The sequence below is a fragment of the Budorcas taxicolor genome, chromosome 22, assembly GCF_023091745.1.
Source record: "Budorcas taxicolor isolate Tak-1 chromosome 22, Takin1.1, whole genome shotgun sequence".
Taxonomy (NCBI): Eukaryota; Metazoa; Chordata; class Mammalia; order Artiodactyla; family Bovidae; genus Budorcas; species Budorcas taxicolor.
The window spans coordinates 43,369,528-43,387,506 of record NC_068931.1 but is presented as its reverse complement, the minus strand read 5'-3'; the positions used below and the strand labels follow the sequence as shown (position 1 = coordinate 43,387,506).

The 17,979-nt window shown below is 46.4% G+C and overlaps 1 protein-coding gene across 1 annotated transcript in view; it reads right to left on the bottom strand.

Moving 5' to 3' along the window:
* Positions 1-17,979, bottom strand: part of GNAL (G protein subunit alpha L) — a 44,979-nt gene that overhangs the window by 12,875 nt on the left and 14,125 nt on the right. The window contains exon 5 of the mRNA XM_052660327.1: positions 4,603-4,700. Coding sequence (XP_052516287.1) covers positions 4,603-4,700 — 98 coding nt within the window. The remainder of the gene's footprint in view (positions 1-4,602; positions 4,701-17,979) is intronic.

Below are 17,979 nucleotides of genomic sequence, written 5' to 3'. Positions count from 1 at the left end.
GGCAAGTCAGACTGAGCTTGAAGGCTGAACACCACTGTGTCACTTGTCAGTGTGGATGGGAAGGGCTGGTCACTTGTCAGTGTGGATGAAGAGGGGTGGTCACTTCTCAGTTTGGATGAGTCCTCTCTGTGGACACTGTCCCAGCTGTGTGGGCTTCCACCCCGTACATCTCCTCCTGGTGAGATCCTACGCCCGCCTCACACTGCTCCTCCAGAACCTTCTCCAGGAGCCCCTCCAAGCTGCACTGTCCACTCCACACAGCATACACAGCAGACCTCCTGGCACAGATCTGGGGACCTATAATATTATGAGCCACATGGAGGCAGAGAACAGCCTTGTTCCTTTCCCCGCTATGGAACCTAGAACATGCTCTGCACACAGCAGACACTGAACCCAAGTGACGCTTTGCTTAGCTGAATTTGACTGAGAGGGGCTAGGATGTTACTCTCATCAACAGCTTAGCTAAGATTTTCTTTTCTTAAAGTAGAACTCTTTCTTCACATGAGACCTTTCTAAAAGGTGGCTCAGATGGTAAGGAATCTCCCCGTAATATGGGAGACCAGGGTTTGATTCCTAGGTGGGGAAGATCCCCGGGAGACGGAAATGGCAACCCACTCCAGTATTCTTGCCTGGAGAATCCCATGGACAGAGGAGCTAGACAGTACAGTCCATGGGGTTGCAGAGAGTCAGACATGACTGCTGAGCAACTAATGCTAACACAGCTGTGAATCACTTCACCTTTCCCACTATACTTTTCTTTGGGGGGCATCTTTCTTCCAGAGTATTCTAAAACCAATTATGTAAATGGACGTGTCTGAAAGGTATCACGTAAACACAACAGTGCAAAGCATGAGACCCTATGTACACTGCAGAGTTTCAAGTTAGATTAAGCAGTCTGACTTTATAAACCTGTTCTGAAATCCAATTTTCTTTGATTTCTTTTCTCCCAAAATAGCTGTTTCCATGGCTACCTAATCACTTATTATTAGCACTTAGAGGAAGTGCATTTTCGGGGATAATGCAGTAGAGATTGTTTTTAATTTTCACAGTGGGCACAGGGGACCTCTTATGAAACAGAATCTCTGCTAATTTGCTCAGCTTGCTTGATACTCCAAAGACACTCATTTTTACCGAGAGGCCAACCCTTAAAGCTCATAATATGCTTATTCCCAGGCTGCTCCAGCCGGGTCCTCTGTCAGATGGTGCAGTGCCCACCCATTTCGAATCACTCTCAATTTCCCCTCCCCAGCTTCCAGCAACCATGAATCTTTCTGTGTCTATGAGTTTGCCTGTTTTGGGCATTTCATACAAATGGAGTCATAGGGCATGTAGCCCTCATGCCAGGGTTCTTTCACTGAGCCTCATGTCTTCCAAGTTCACTCATGCTATAACATGCATCAGAACTTCATTCGATTTTATGGCTAAATAAGATCCCTGTGTGTGGCTGGACCAAGTTCGTTTATCCCTTCATCCTTTCATGCACATGTGGGTTGTCTGTGCTTTTGGATACTGTGGATGATGCTGCTGTGAACATGTGTACACAGTTTGTGTGTGGACGTATGTTTTTAAATCTCTTGGGTGTACCCGGGAGAGAAGCCGCTGGGTTCCTCCGTGTTTTATGTTTCTGAGGAACTGTGGTGAGACCATTCTTGGATTCTTCACTGGAAGTTCAGCTCCCTGGGAAGTATCTCCTCCCTTCAAATATTCCCATGGTTTCTGCCATGGAAGAAATGACTTAGAATGAATCCCTTCTTAGTTAGCATCTGGGTTCAAAATACAAGACTGCTGAGCAGATAACACAGTGACATGGAGTCACGCCAAGATGTCAGCAGATCTTTTCTCGAGAATTCAGAAGAGAAGGGAAAAGAAGACACGTCAGAACCCTGGACTCTGCCAGGGCGAAGCTCAGCTCCCCACCAACCCCACGCTGAGCACTGGGCTCCTGATTTCAAATAGCCCTGACTTCATGCAAAAACACCCTCCCAGGAATTGAGCCTCCAAGGAGGAATAAGACATTCTTCAAGCAGCTGGAAACCTGGGGGCTGGGCAGGTGGGCTTGAGTGACCCAGTCCCAGGGCATTCCCAGCTGGATGCTGGAATGTCCTTTCTTCCATAAACCATGGTGATGGAAGCGGAAGCAGCTACTTTCCTTCAACATCTCATTTGGCAACATGAACACTTTGGGCACCACGCATGCATCTAACGAGTGTTATGAAATGTTACTTATTCTTGAAACCCCTTGGCCCCAGCTGCAAAATCCGAGTGCAGAGGAAAAACAAGATCGTGATTAAGAGACAATGGTTGCTGATCCCACTTGAGTCCCATGCATATTAAACTGGATTAAGGAAGCCAAGCTGGGGATGTTAGGATTAACCCAGATAGTGATGTTCGGGTGGTGGTGGTGGGCAGAGTCCAGAGCAGGAGTCGTGGTGTTGATGTCTGACAAGCCTGTAGTCTTCACCTTGGGGCTCAGTCTCGCTCTCCCTAATTTGAAAGGACAGAACTGAAGGAAATAGCATATCGTGGCTCGGGTCCTCCCGGTTGGGAGTGCTGATCTCAGGCCCCTCAAGGGACCCCCTAAACCTCCGCTCCCACATGGAGACATGGTAGCAGGAGCTCAGCAAGGGCCCCCAGGTGCCAGGCATGCTCTGGGGTGTTTGGGTCTCTGCTTAGTCAATCCTACAACAACTGCACAAGAACACAGTCTGTGACTTTATTCTCATGAAGCACCCTGCCCAAGCGAACATCTGGATCCTGCCTGCCTGCCAGCAAAGCTCAGGCTGCTTCTTTTTGTCGTATGTGCCTTGCATATCAGAGAAGGCAATGGCACCCCACTCCAGTACTCTTGCCTGGAAAATCCCATGGACGGAGGAGCCTGGTGGGCTGCAGTCCATGGAGTCTGCAAAGAGTCAGACAAGACTGAGCGACTGCACTTTCACTTTTCACTTTCATGCATTGGAGCAGGAAATGGCAACCCACCCCAGTGTTCTTGCCTGGAGAATCCCAGGGACGGCGGAGCCTGGTGGGCTGCCATCTATGGGGTCGCACAGAGTCGGACTGAAGCGACTTAGCAGCAGCAGCAGCCTTGCATATTCTATTTTAAAGTAAATCATTAATTCTAACACTATGGTGATGGGCTCTTTTCATAAGAAAAAGAAATTCCTAATGGGTCACTGAAGGGCGCTTAAGGCCCAGGAGACTTCACTCAAGAAATGCTGGAAATGGCGATCAGACATACCCCCATGAACCTCAGATGCAAACTTATATAGGTTTTAATGTTATCTTGAGCTGTGCTAGGAATTCCAGCTGCTGGCATTTTCTTAATATGACATTCCCATCTCTACAACATTGTGATTTAACATATAATTCCACTGTGGTTTTTAAGCGATGGTGACATGGCCTTAGAAAAGAGTGTGAGAGGGCCTCAGAAGGGAGATGAGGGCCCCTCTGGGAGGGGTGGCCCCCAGGACCCTCTCAGGTTGCGTTTAGCTCCACCAGATCTGTACCCCACACCACACCCACACCCACATCTAAACCCCCCAGCTCTCTGGACTTCGCAATCTGGCTGTGGAGTAAGTGAGCACAGGAAAGCAGTCACAAATCTGTGGTCTATTTACAAGGTGATATGGATTCAAGGCAAGTCTTGAAGGAACTGTTAAGCATGGCAGGAAAAGAGAAGTTTTAAGTACTGCTCTAGTTAATTAGCAAAGAGTCAGAGGCAACTGAGCATGCACAACTTATTAGCTACAGATCCCTATCAGTAAACAGACTTTCGTGTACATAAGGGAGGATCATTAATGCTGTTGGTGGTCATTCAGGGTGCCTGGGGCAGGTCTGTGGGCACCTCTGGTTAACATGGCCCTCCTGGACAGCCCCAGAGGCTCCCCGAATTGGGGCAGCTCGCCACCTGCCAGTGGCTGAGGGGGTGTGGCTGGCTCCCTGGCACAAGGGGGATGAGGTGAAGTAAGGTTCCACCAGCACCATGTGTCTCTCTGTCTTGGCCTCGAGGACTGCCTTCCTCCTGGGAGGATCCCCTCTCTTCCCACTCCTTCATCCTCTGCAGACTGAACATCATTGCTTAGCACTTCTCCTCTGTCTATACTCGCTCATCTTGTCCAGGCTCTACAGTGATCAGTGGGCAGGCACCGTCCACACCTGGGTCACTTCCTCTCGTCTAACACCAGCTGCTTGCTCCATCTCTGTCTCTGCTCTGGTACCTCAGCTGGGCTTCTCCAAACTGGAGCCGGATGGCATCCTGTCCTCCACTAACGACATCTCCCAGGTCTCCGTCTGAATAATAGCATCATGATGCACCTGTGGTCACCCTGACCCCCTCTTTTCTCCACCTCTCTCATCTGATCTGTTGCCTGGCTCTGTCCCCATGGACCAAAGCTTACCTCTAAGCCCACCACCTAACCTGAAGCACCCACAGATCTTTATTGCCTCCGTTCTACCCTCTGAGCAGCAGCCAGAATGACCTGACAGTCTGGGTCATCACATATCCCGGTGATGCCACTTGCTGCACGGGGTGGGAGAGCTGAACTCTGAGGGGCAGTGCGGTGGGGGTGCCCACCCCAGGCTGGGCCTCGTGGGCAGACTCACTATTGGGCGCAGTCGATGAGCTGGTACTCGTTGGACCGCTCGAAGCAGGCCTTCACGCCTTCATCATCCCAGAGCTTCTTCACATGATCGAAGAATTCCTGAAATTTGAAAAAGTCATGAGTAAGAAAACATGTGCTGCCCACCTTCTAAAAGTTAAAAGGAAAAAGAAAATGCCAAAACCATCTGCAGGGTAGGTCGGCTCCACACAGGGTGGAAGGCCTTATCCCTCAATCTACGTCAAACACTCTCATAGTCCCAGAGAGTTCCCAAAGTGGAAGTGACAAGTCCAAAATTAATGACATTCATCAACTATCCATACCACTACGAATTTATAGTTCTTAAGACTCAGTGACTTGACTAGCAGAATGGCCACTTCTTGTTATAATGGCAAGGTCTGTTTTAGCTGCTTCCCTGGTGGCTCAAATGGTAAAGAATCGGTCTGCAATGCAGGAGATCTGGATTCAATTCCTGGGTTGGGAGGTTCCCCTGGAGAAGGAAATGGCAACCCACTCCAGTATTCTTGCCTGGAGAATTCCATGGACAGAGGAGCCTGGCGAGCTACAGTCCATGGGGTTGCAAAGAGTTGGACACGACTGAGTGACCAACACTTTCATTTTTAATTTTCTAGGTGAGAATGAAGCCACGATCATGAACAGGCATGACTGACCAGGTGAGTTATGTTCTGTCCAGAAGCATTAGGTACATGAGAAAGAAACTTATAAAATTACAATCTCTGGGGATAGTGATTTATTGTCTTCTGGTCTTTTAAGAAACTCTGAGGTAAGCATGAACTGGGAATTTTCATTCAAGCCCATCCATTATGGCACCAGCAGCCTCTGAAGCGGGAAGCTGGCTGCCTGGGTAAAGATGACTCTGTGAACCTGTATTTCCAAAATTACCCATTTTAAATGAGCAGCGCTATGGCAGCAAATGACTATACATTAGCAGCTAAATATAAAAGAAGTTATGTAAATTTTCAGGAAACTCTTTGTTAGAATATTTATATCCCTTCCCACACCAGGAAGCACTGACTTCCACCTTCGATCTGCATGGGAGGGTCTGAGGCAAACCCTCCAGGAAGCAGCCGAGGCCATACTCCCTAAGAATCAGCACAGGTTCTTTGCAGAAAAAAAATAACAAACTGAGATGGCACATTTTTTAGAGATTCTCAGTTCCATACAAGGGTGGATCCCAGTTCTGAGGGGCCTGACACTTATACAAGTTTTAGGCCCTCTAGGAAAAAGGAAACACAGAATTATAGGTACAAATTAGGTCCAGAACCCGGGAAGGGAAGTAGGGGCTCTGAGTGCAAGCATCACCAGATTCCAGTATGTCTCATCCTGACTCCTAATGTCAGGAACAATGTTTAAGCTTACGCCATGAGTCTTTGTGTCTATCGTGTGTGCCTGCCTCTTGGCATCAACAACAAATCCATACTGTCCACAGGGGACAGGAGTGGACAGCGTTCATGTGAAGGAGAGGAGCTGGACTCTCAGCTTTTATCCTGCCCTCTGAATTGACGCTTCCTTCTGGAATCTTCCAGGGCTGCTCCCATCTCTCCAGAGAAGGGGTCTGTCTGTGGGATTCTTTAAAAACTTCTTTCTAAGAGCCAAACAAGGACAAACACACACACACACACACACACACACACACAATGTTTAAAGAGAAATGCTCTCTTGTGCTATCATCTGCCAGTCCTGGCAGGCAGTGATGCCACTGTCTCAGTGATGCTGGAATTTGAGTGCTGCTTTTCCCACACTGCAACCTCTCGTGCAGCGGTCCTGGAACAAAGTTCCTTCCTGTCTTTAACAAGGGTCAGGATTACAAACAGGATTAATTAAAAAAACGAAGTATGGCAGAAGGGAACCAGGAGCAGGAAAGCAAGTGATATGAAGCAGACTGAAGTAGGTGCCCAGAGCATAAGGCAAGGTCTACACACAAGCTTGGACCCATGCCCAGACAGGGTTTCTGAGCTTCTGTGCCATCAACTCAGTGATGTAAGTGAAGTTTTTCTTTAATAGTCTGAGAAGAAGCCTTGGAGGCAGAGCCACAGAGGGGTGCTCGGTCCAAGGAACAAAATGCATGGTTCTTAGGGTGATGCTGATGACAGCAGAGACGTAGGAACCAGGATGCTGTGACCTTACAGCAAACACTGTGACCTTATAGCAGATGCTATGACCTTACAGCAGACGCCGTGGATGACACCAAGAAGACAGGGGCAACTTCAATCTGCTTCATCTTCCTCCTTGGGGAACAAGACCTTAGGCAAGACCAAGGCCAGGTGCCCAGGAGTCTCCACATTTACTCTTTAAGGAGTTCTCAGACCTTTGTGGAAAATTCCAGGGTGGCTGTGGCTGTGACTTATCTACCTTTTCATCAGGGAAAACGTCACGCAGAAGCAGAGAGATTGCCTCCGAGCACTCACTACCCACGGGCAGATTCCACACTCATCGTGTGGCCAGTCTCTTTATCTGTATCTCAGGCATTCTCTCCCACTTCTATTATTTTATAGGCGCTCTCTTACACCATTGTTTTATTTCAACATTATTTCTAAAAGATAAAGGTTTAGAAATCATAGCCACAATGTGCGTGCGTGCTATGTTGATTCAGTTGTGTCCAACTCTTTGTGACCCTATGGACCATAGCCCACCAGGCTCCTCTGTCCATGGGCTTCTCCAGGCAAGAATACTGGAGTAGGTTGCCATGCCCTCCTTCAGGGGTATAGCCACAATATCACCACCTCAAATAAACATATACAAACCAGTAAAGAAATGATTCTGTGACATCATGAACCACTACAGCTTCTTGAGCTGCAAGCAAACATTTGTCCAGAGCCTGGCTAGAATCCTCCTACATTTGCTAAGACAACTGGGAAGTAAATATGAGGAATAACTTTAGTATGCCTCCCTTAGCAACTGAAATGAATAATACTAAATAAAAATAATTTCAGTGTTGTGTGTGTGTGTCTAAAAAGAAAGGGTGATTCACAGTGAGGTGTCACTTGTTTTTGACATCTGGGAGTTGAGAGAAACTGAGAGCATAAAGAGAAAATTACTAAGTCATACTTCCTATTTTTCCTGTATTACAGAATATGAGAATCACCTTGTGATCTTCACACATATTTAGCAACTGAAATACATGGAGATTTATGTTACTCTTATTCAAAGAAGTTTTAGTTGTGTTATAGAAAATAAAAATGATAATGATACCAAATTAAACCTAAATTAAGGCTTTAAATTGTTACAGCATAATCTTGATGTTGAAATCAAAATTTAAACTAAAAATATTAAATACCCAACTACTCCATTTCCTAGCACAGCACTTACCTTCTGGTTCTGCTGTTCACACTTCTGTGTAGATATAAAGTGCACTCAAAGCTAGCTTGGAATTCTCAGGTGAGTAACATTTTTTTTTTTTTTTTTGCTTTTAAATTCTTCATTACTGCTTTAAAATAGAAATAGATGTATGCCAGCAAGAAATGTAAAAAAAAAATCCTTGCATGATTTTTCTCCTAAAATAATACAATAAAACAACTGTTTGGTTACACTAAATCTTAAAATACATTTTTTCATTTTGGAAATAAAAATCAAGTCAAAAATACTTCTTGTCTGGTGAGCTGAATGTGGTCCAGGGGTCTAGAGGGCACCCGGGTCTCAAGTGAGGCTGCTCCCACACTCCATTCCTTCTCCTGAGTCTGGTGGAAACCTTCGATGGGTGGAGTGAAAAATGTTATTCCTAGGATGACTTAGGAGAAGGCAATAGCAACCCACTCCAGTACTCTCGCCTGGCAAATCCCATGGACGGAGGAGCCTGGTAGTCTGCAGTCCATGGGATAGCTAGGAGTTGGACATGACTGAGCGACTTCACTTTCACTTTTCACTTTCATGCACTGGAGAAGGAAATGGCAACCCACTCCAGTGTTCTTGCCTGGAGAATCCCAAGGACAGCGGAGCCTGGTGGGCTGCCATCTATGGGGCTGCACAGAGTTGGACACGACTGAAGTAACTTAGCGGGACGACTTATGGAAAAGATCCCTCTTTAATTTTAGTGTCAGGAATAGTTTTTGCATCTCTCGGGCAATTGCTGTTTCAATTTTATTATTAATTTTTAATCCTCTGGTATCCTGTGACTCTTCTTCACTTACATCACTGAGTTGATGGCACAGAAGCTCAGAAACCCTGTCTGGGCACAGGTCTGAGCTTGTGTGTAGACCCTGCCTTATGCTTTGGGCACCTACTTCAGTCTGCTTCACATCACTTGCTTTCCTGCTCCTAGTTCTCTTCTGCCATACTTTGTTTTTTAAATTAATTTGTGTTATAACCTTGTGAGTGGCACCAAATCCTTTATGGAACTCGTTGAAGTAAAAGTGAAAGTGAAAGTTGCTCAGTTGTGTCTGACTCTTTGTGACCCCATAGATCCATGGAATTTTCCTGGACTTTGGGAATTCTTCCCAACCCAGGGGTTGAACCCAGGTCTCCTGCATTACAGGCAGATTCTTTACCAGCTGAGCCACAGGGAAGCCCACATTGAAGCAAAATAAATGATTAAAGGAACCGTCCATGGTAACGGAGTGGACAGTGATCATTACACCATCAAGTGGGCCTTAGAAACAGGCAGTTTATTTCAGGTGAGTATCCGTTCAAATGGAATTTTCTGAAGCTCAAGTTTGAGTCTGATTCATCTAAAATGTACCTACTCAGTTTTATCCCTCAGAAAGCAGGGTGATCTAATAGGCTTCTGTCATTTCTCTTTTCAGATACCTGGTAGATGTCAAGTTGAAAGTGGGATCTGTCATGCCTGGTTATTTATAATCTCTGTCCATCCCCAGGTATAAGTGAATACAGGATACTTCAAATTCTATTTAGAAACAGCATTCAGAAACCATGCTAAAAGGGACTTTCCTGATGGTTCAGTGGTTAAGAATCTGCCTTCCAATGCAGGAGATGCAGGTTCAAGTCCTTGTCGGGGAGTTAAGATCTCACATGCTGCGCACCCATGCTCCATAACTAGAGAAAGCCCACGCATTGCAATGAAGACCCAGAAAAAACCCAAAGCATTATCAACAATCAGGGGTCCCCAAGCTTGTGTGTTTCCTGGCATGAAACACAGCCTCTGTGGACGAAAAACCACAGCAAGAAACCAAATGTAAGGTGGGGTCACCTGGCCCCTCCTGGGGCCTCGTGTGTCCCAGGCAAGGTTCTCAGGGTCTCCTGACTGAGGGCTCACTTCGAGTCTCAAATGTCCCGCCATGCAGGTGATGCAGCTCCCGTTCTACAGATGACAAAAAGGGAAGGATCATGGATCCTTCAGACTTGTCTGAGCCCCATGATGAGGAAGTGTCTGCCTGCATCTGGAAGCAGCTCAGTGGGCTGGGCCAGCTTCCTGTTTCCCCGCCTGTAGCAGCTCCTTGTGGGTGGAGACCACTGAGAGCAAACCCACGCTTACAATAAATACCATACTCGCCTTCCCCTGACCCCCTCACCTTGGACGGCCTGCTTTATTCTTAGAATCATTTCTAGCAGCCTTTGGAGGTTTACTTTATATGCCCTAAAATTCACCCATGTAGTTATCCAGTCACACACCCACCAACAAAGCCAAGTCTCAGAGCCTCTCTACCACCTCCACGCCACCTCCCCCATGACTGCCCCAGTCTCAGACAACTGACAATCTACTTCAGTCTCTATAGTTTTGCCTTTTCTAGAAACTTCATGTAAGTGAAATCACATAGTCTTTCGGGTCTGGCTTCTTTCACTTAGCCTGAGTTTTCTGGGATTCAACCATTTTGTTATTAGTAGCTTAAAAAAAACTGCTCAGTTTTATTACATTGTATGAATAAGATCACATTTTGTTTATTTACTCACCAGTGGAGGGACACTGGGTTATTTCTGGTTTTGACAGTTACGAGTAATACTGCAGGAATATCTGGGTACCAGGCTTTGTATGGACTTCCATTTTCTTCTCTTTCAGGTTAACACTCTGGAGTGGAACTGCTGGGGTACATGGCAGGTGCACAATTAACATTAAAAAAACTGCTAAATTGTTTTCCAAAGTGGCCATTCCATTTACACTGTCAAGAGCAATGTGTTAGGGGTTTGAGTTCCTCCAAGTCTCAAGTTCCCCAAAACCTTGGTTTTTGTCAGTATAAAAAAAAATTAATTATTCTAATGGGTGCATGCTGGCCTCTGGCTGTGGCTTTAGTTTGCATCTCCCCAATGACCAATGATGGTGGACATCTTTGTCACGTGATGGTTGCCCACTTGCTTGTCTTATTTTTGAAGTATCTGTTCAAATATTTTTCCCATTAAAAATTGAGTTGTTTGTCTTCTTATTACTGTTTTATTTTCTTTATGAGAGTAAAATATTCTTGGTCTTCTGAGTTTCCATGTACATCTGAGAATGGGCCTGTCAGTTTCTAGAGAAAAGCTGCTGCTATCTTGGCTGGAACTGCACTGTGTTTCTAGGCTACTTTGGGGAGAATGCTATCTTAATAGTAATGAACTTTCTATCCATGAACATGGTAAATCTGTTTATTTATGTCTTATTTTCTCTCAATAATGTTTCCTAGTTTTCAGCGTACTACACTTTCCACATTGTTAGATTTTTTGCCTAAGTAAATTTTTGGTGTTATTTTGAAGGTGTATTCTTTTTAAAAAATCATTTTTGGAATTTTTCATGGTAGTACAAAGAAATACAGTTAATTTCTATATTTGATCCTGTATCCTACAACTTTGTTAATTTCATGTATGACTTCCAGAGGCTTTCACTTCCTTCCTGTGTAGCTGAGCACAGAATTACCCATGTAGCTTTAGCCCCTTTCTCCCTGAAGCATGACTCACAAGGTTTGGGACAGAATCAGAACTCCCTGTGGTTCCAAAGTGCAGAGTGACTGAGCCAAAGGGGCCTTTGCTAACCACAGTGGCCAGGCTGTACTTGGGGACTTCCTGGTGGTCCAGTGGTTAAGAATCCTCCTTCCAAAGCAGGGGACATGGGTTCAACCCCTGGTTCAGGAATTCAGATCTCACATACTGCAGAGCAACTGAGCCTGCAAACCACAGCTAAGACCTGATGCAGCCAAACAAAAAAAAATGTCCAATAAGATTTGTCTAAGGGCTCTCTACCTTTTGTTTCAAAATTATAGTCTCACAAAACTGATACGTATAAAGTTTTAGTAATAAGACCCATGACCCACAGTACAGTTAAATAAATCTACCTCATTTTGATGGGAAAATATAATTTTCCTTAAAGTATTCTTTCCCATAAAATTAATTTCTTAGCTTTTGATTTTTCTCGTTTGCAATACTCCCACTCTTATATTTGAGATTCTCTCTCTAAAATCCTAATTCTCGTGCAGTTGAAGCACGCCAAAGAGACTCATGGGAGAAACTTATTTGTGTGGGAACAGAGATAAAATAATTATGTATTTTCATCAGGGGTAAGACACTCAAAGAATCACGACTTTGGTCTTTACTTCCAGACAGGCTCTGTCAAGTTGTCTCCCCAAAGTTCTCTGTGGTGTCAACTTGATTATGCAACACCTGGAGGTATTATTCTTGGTCTCTTAGTCACTCTGAGTCCTGTCTGCTTTACGTGCTGAGAGGCAAAGAGGAAGAAGGCCCACTTTGGGGGAAGAGATTAAAGCGAACGTCTGTAAAAGGGTGTTTGCTGCATTTCCACAGAATTAGATACATATGTATTCGGGGAAACTTCAGTGTAGGACATAACAGAGGAGTCTAACAAGGAATCCTAAGACTACATTTGATCGTGGATTCTAGTATCGGAGGGCCTGGGTTCCAGCCTGGTTGGGTGGGAGGGCTCCTTCGCTCTGGCCACTGTACCCTGTTCCCTGGGGACAGGGCAGTCCTGGGCAGCGGCTGGAACACGCGGCCGACAGGTGGAGGAAGTGGGTGAGGATGTGCCTGTGAGGGGTGGGGCAGGAGAGGGTGGTGAGAGAGTGGTGGGAAGATAAAACCAGAAGGCGGGGGTGGCACAGGGAGGACAGACTTGGCGCGAGGTTGAGGACTGGCCTGTGAAGTGCTGCCAGAGGAAGGCTTGGGAGTCTTTGGCTCCGGGCACCAGGACGGGACCTGAACTCAAGGGTGCAGATCTGGCAGCATTGTGACTAGGCCGCCAGGTGCCAAAAGGCCCCGACAGGAGCACACGGCAGGGAACAGGAGGCCGTGCAGGCTTGAGGACACCCACTAGTACAAGGCATCACCAGCTGCTGGGGAGGGAGCAAGGGTTCTGAACATGGGGCAGGGGGTGTCCAGGTCACCGGCATGAGGCTGGCTATGGTGGCAAGAATGGGCCCTGGGGACAGGAGCCCTGAGGGCAGTGCTGTTGGGCTGAGCTGCACCCCAGCTCCCAGACCCTGCAAGGCCCCAGACTCCTGACTTACAGCAGGGGAGGGGTGGGGCTGGCTGAACAGAATTGCAGCCACTTTCTAGAAACAAGGGCTGAGCCTTCTTAGGAGAACATGTGCAGCCCCATGAAAAGGTGCCTGGGAGCCAAGCTCCCAAGTCTCCACACTGGCGAGGGTCCCCAGGGTCGTGGATATCAATACAATTTATAATGCATGTATACAAAGGACCATAGCAGACAAAGATGAACAGTGAGTGCATGCTCAGTCGCTCGGTTGTGTCCAACTCTTCACGACGTGATGGACTGTAGCCCTCCAGGCTCTTCTGTCCTGCAGACTGCCAGGGGATGGGGAGGAGGATGGGGAGGAGGATGGGGAGCAGGCTGGGGGCGGGGGCCCAGGATCCCCAGTTACTAAGAGGGCTCTCTGTAATTAACTAAGCGACACGTGTACCAGGCACCCACAACAGGCTGAGGATGTCCTCAGTAGGACCATGCAGCCTCCGCGAGAGGAAACAACAGCTATGAGGAAACACACACCCTTGGTGCATTTCTGGAGGGATTAGGGGACTCATGTTTCCACAAAATAACAGATCTCAAAGGCGCTGCTGATCTCTGCAATTTTGCAGCAGCTGAGAATCTAGCATCTGACACAAAAGGGAAAGAAAACTGTCCAGAGAACCAGAGACCTTGACATTCTGCACTCGTGAATTTGCGAGAGATCATCTTTAAGATTTCTTCCAGTTCTGGGACTCTCTGATTCTGAGTTTTGTATTTTCCCTCTTTCTATTTTTAATGGAGCCATTTTATTGACCTTTAATGCACATACCATACAGTTGACCCATTTACAGTGTACAAATCTGGTTTTTAGTTTATTTGTGGAGTTGTGTACCCATCACCATGATCACCTTTAGAAGACATCCATCACTGGTAAAGAATCCATCTGCCAATGCAGAAGACTTAAGAGATGCAGGTTTGATCCCTGGGTTGGGAAGATTCCCTGGAGAAGGAAATGGCAACCCACTCCAGTATTCTTGTCTGGAGAATTCCATGGAGAGAAGAGCCTGGCAGGCTACAGTCCATGGGGTTGCAAAGAGCTGGAACACAACTGAGCACACACACACATCACCTCAAAGAAGCCCTGTATCCAGGAGCGGTCACTCACTCCTCATTGTCACCCTCCTCCGCCCCTGAACCATGAGTCCACCTTCTGTCTCCACCAACCTGCCTGTTCTGGACATTTCACACAAATGGACTTCATACGCTATATGGCTTTTTGTTAGGCTTGTTTAATTTAACAAGTTTTCAAGGCTGCAACATGGGTCAGTGCTTCATTCTGCTTTTGACCAAATAAGATCCCACCATGTGGACAGACCACATGTGTTCATCCACTCATCCTTTGATGGACATTCGGTTGCCGCACTGTTTGGCTGTTGTGAACAGTGCTGCTATGAACGTTCCTGTACAAATATTTGTGGAAATGTGTGTTTTTAACTCTCTTGGGTTTATACCTAGGAGAAGGCCTCCTTTCCCAAGAGAAACGTTTAGAACCATTTTACAAGAGTTATTGAGCTGGAACTTTTGATTCATCATGCTTAATTAATCTCAGTACTTAGTAGCTATATTAAACATTTATTCATTGGAAGCATTGATGCTGAAGCTCCAATACTTTGGTCACCTGATGTGAAGAGCTGACTCGCTGGAGAAGACCCTGATGCTGGGAAAGACGGAAGGTAGGAGAAGTGGGTGGCAGAGGATGAGATGGTTGGATGGCATCACCAACTCAAAGAACATGAATGTGAGCAAACTCCAGGAGATAGTGAAGGACAAGGGAGCCTGATGTGCTGCAATCCATAGGGTCACAGAGAGTCGGACATGCCTTAGCAACTGAAAGACAACAACAACCTTAATGGAGTTGAGCAGTGGAGGCCTGTGTGACAGTTTTCACTCTCATCCAGCTCTTGAAAGTGATTCTGATTTAAACCTGAACACAGATGGTTGTTGTTCAGTCGCTTAGTCATGCTTGACTCCTTGCGACCCCACAGATTGCAGCTTCCCTGTCCTTCCCTGTTCTTCACCATCTCCTGGAGTTTGTTCAAACTCATGTCCATTGAGTCAGTGATACTATCCAAACATGTTATCCTCTGTCGTCTCCTTCTCCTCCTGCCCTCAATCTTTTTCGGCATCAGGGTCTTTTGCAATGAGCCGGCTGCTCTTTGCATCAGGTGGACAAAGTATGGGAGCTTCAGCTTCAACATCAGTCCTTCCAATAAATATTCAGGACTGATTTCCTTTAGGATTGACTGATTTGATCTCCTTGTAGTCCAAGGGGTTCTCGAGAGTCTTCTCCAATACTACAGTTTGAAAGCATCAATTCTTTAGCACTCAGCCTTCTTCATGGTCCAACTCTCACATCCGTACACGACTACTGGAAAAACCATAGCTTTGACTCCATGGACTTTTGTTGGTAAAGTGATGTCTCTTTTTAATATGCTGTCTAGGTTTGTCATAGCCTTTCTTCCAAAGAGCAAGCATCTTTTAATTTTGTGGCTGCAGTCACTGTCCTCAGTGATTTGGGGCCCAAGAAAATAAAACCTGTCACTGTTTCCATTGTTTCCCTGTTTTTTCTTCTTTTATTGGCCACACCTTGCAGCACATGGGATTTTAGTTCCCCCACCAGGGATTGTACCTGCATCCCCTGCAGCGGAAGCGTGGAGTCTTAACCACTGGACCACCAGGGGAGTCCCATAAACATTTAAAATTTTGATCAAGTCCAATGTGTTTTTCTTTTGTTGCTTGAGTTTCTGGTGTCACATCTAAGAAATCACTATCATATCCAAAGTCATGAAGATGTATGCCTATATTTTCTTCTAAGCATTTGATGGTTTTAACTCTTAGATTTAGGCCATTGGTCCATTTTGCGTTAACTTCTGTGTGTGGTGTGAGGTTATGCATATTGTAGGGTTAGTTCAACCTAGGTTATTTCTCAAATTCACATGAATTTTTGTTGGAAAATGACATATTTCAATACTATAACAAGTCCTTACTAAGTCATATTAAAAATTTTTGTCCTGTTCTCTCTCCCACAGAGAAGGAAATGGCAACCCACAGTATTCTTGTGTGGAAAATCCCATGGATGGAAGAGCTTGGCAGGCTACAGTCCATGGGATTGCAAAGAGTTGAACATGACTGAGCGACTTTCACATTCATTCTCCCACAAATGAACCCTCAAGAATCTTGCATGGAATGTTCACTGTGATAATAGCCTGTCAAAGATATCGTAAAACAAGGATGACCTTCTCCCTCAAAATCTGTCATCCCAGCCAAAGTATTTCCTGAGGGCCAACAATCAACCAAGCATTCACCAAATATTTACTGAGTTCCATTTCTGTGCCAGGTTCTGTGTTGGGGGCTAGGAGACCGCGGTGAGTGTGGAGGTGGCCTTGTCCTCAAGGAGCTTGAAACTATATGGATTATATCCCCAGGACCCAGCGAGGAGCTGAGGACAGGGACCATCAGAATGAGTCATGACTCCTGGTCCCAAGAAGTTAACCCAAAATGACTCAGACACCGAATAACTAGGTAACAATGAAGGGCAGTAAGTCCTGGGTATAATACAGTGACCGAAGCTAGAGCCACAGGGAAGTGAAAGCTGCAGGAGTTCAGAAAAGGGAGAGATTATCCATTTCAGAGCAGACTGGAGAAGTCTCCAAAGGAGGTGGAATTAAACTCAAAGAACGTGTAGGACCTGCACGATGAAGGTGGTAAGTCAGGAGCCTAGAACAGGGTGGCTTCACTAACTGGGTGGGAGACCCAAAACCAGGGAGCCACCAAGTCTTGGTGGCACCTGCAAGCTAACCTGGCTGCTCTCTAACGATGGCATCTTATCTAAGTGGGTCATGTGCTCTATACATGCGTCCATGTATCGCCATCAGCCCCCCACAAGAAAATCTAGTCGCTGATTTCCTTGCATGGGGGAGGGGGATACTACATGAGGGAGGGGATATTACATGGGTAGGGGTATTACATGGGGGAGGGGATACAGTACAGGGGCAGCACCTTATTTAGACTGTGTGGTGTTGGTTATAGGCTTCTGATTTCTTTTTTTTTTCTGAAAGCTGTTAAAATGTTTTACCAAGAAAAACACCCAGGAGAAAAATCAGCTCATTTGTTTCAAACAAACAAGCGTGATCTCTTGATAATCAGCCTTCTGCTGGGAAGGCACTTTGGGTCCCTTATGGCTCCTCTGGGACCCCCTCCCGCCTGGGTGTCTAAGGCTCTGCTATGGCTACAGAAAAACACCTTGCTGGCCCTGTTCGCTCTCCTGGAAACCCTTGTTAGGGTCCCAGGCATGGCTACTGAGTCCAGCCAGCCTCTGACCCTGAGCTGCCCTTCCCAGCACTAAAGGGACACAGCACCCTTTCCCTCAGGGCACCTTGCTCTGTGCATCCTGAGTGGTCCTTTCCTTCCTTTGACAAAGCACTGAAACAGTTTTGATAGAAAAACGAACAGGCTTCAAACCACAGAGTTGGACATGATAATAAATGCCCAGGGGTCTCATAGATCAAGGCCAAACAGGCTCACCCACCCTCACATGACCCCCCCCCCCCACATAGAGTTGAGGATTCACCCCCAAAGGCCCCGCCCCCTGCCCTGCCGTAGAGGGAGGATTCACCCAGAGTCAGGAATCCTAAAGCATCTGCACGAGGATGCAGAAAATCCAGCTGGTAAACATCCCCCTCCCGGGACTCAGTGATGTCACAGCGGGAATCAGAGCCATGACAACTGTCCTGGAGGCCTCTCCCGTCCCAGGCAGAGGGTGGGGTGAGGGCCCAGGGTGAACCTCCCCCACCGCCCCGATCTCACACTCCACTCAGTGATTCTAGTCACACCATTAGAAACCATTCCCCACTTTAACTTTTTGACCTTGAACATATGTGGCATCTCACTATATTTTAGAAAAGAACACCTTTCCTGGGCCCTTTTCCATCTCTAGTAAACTGAACCCTTGAACTTGTTTTC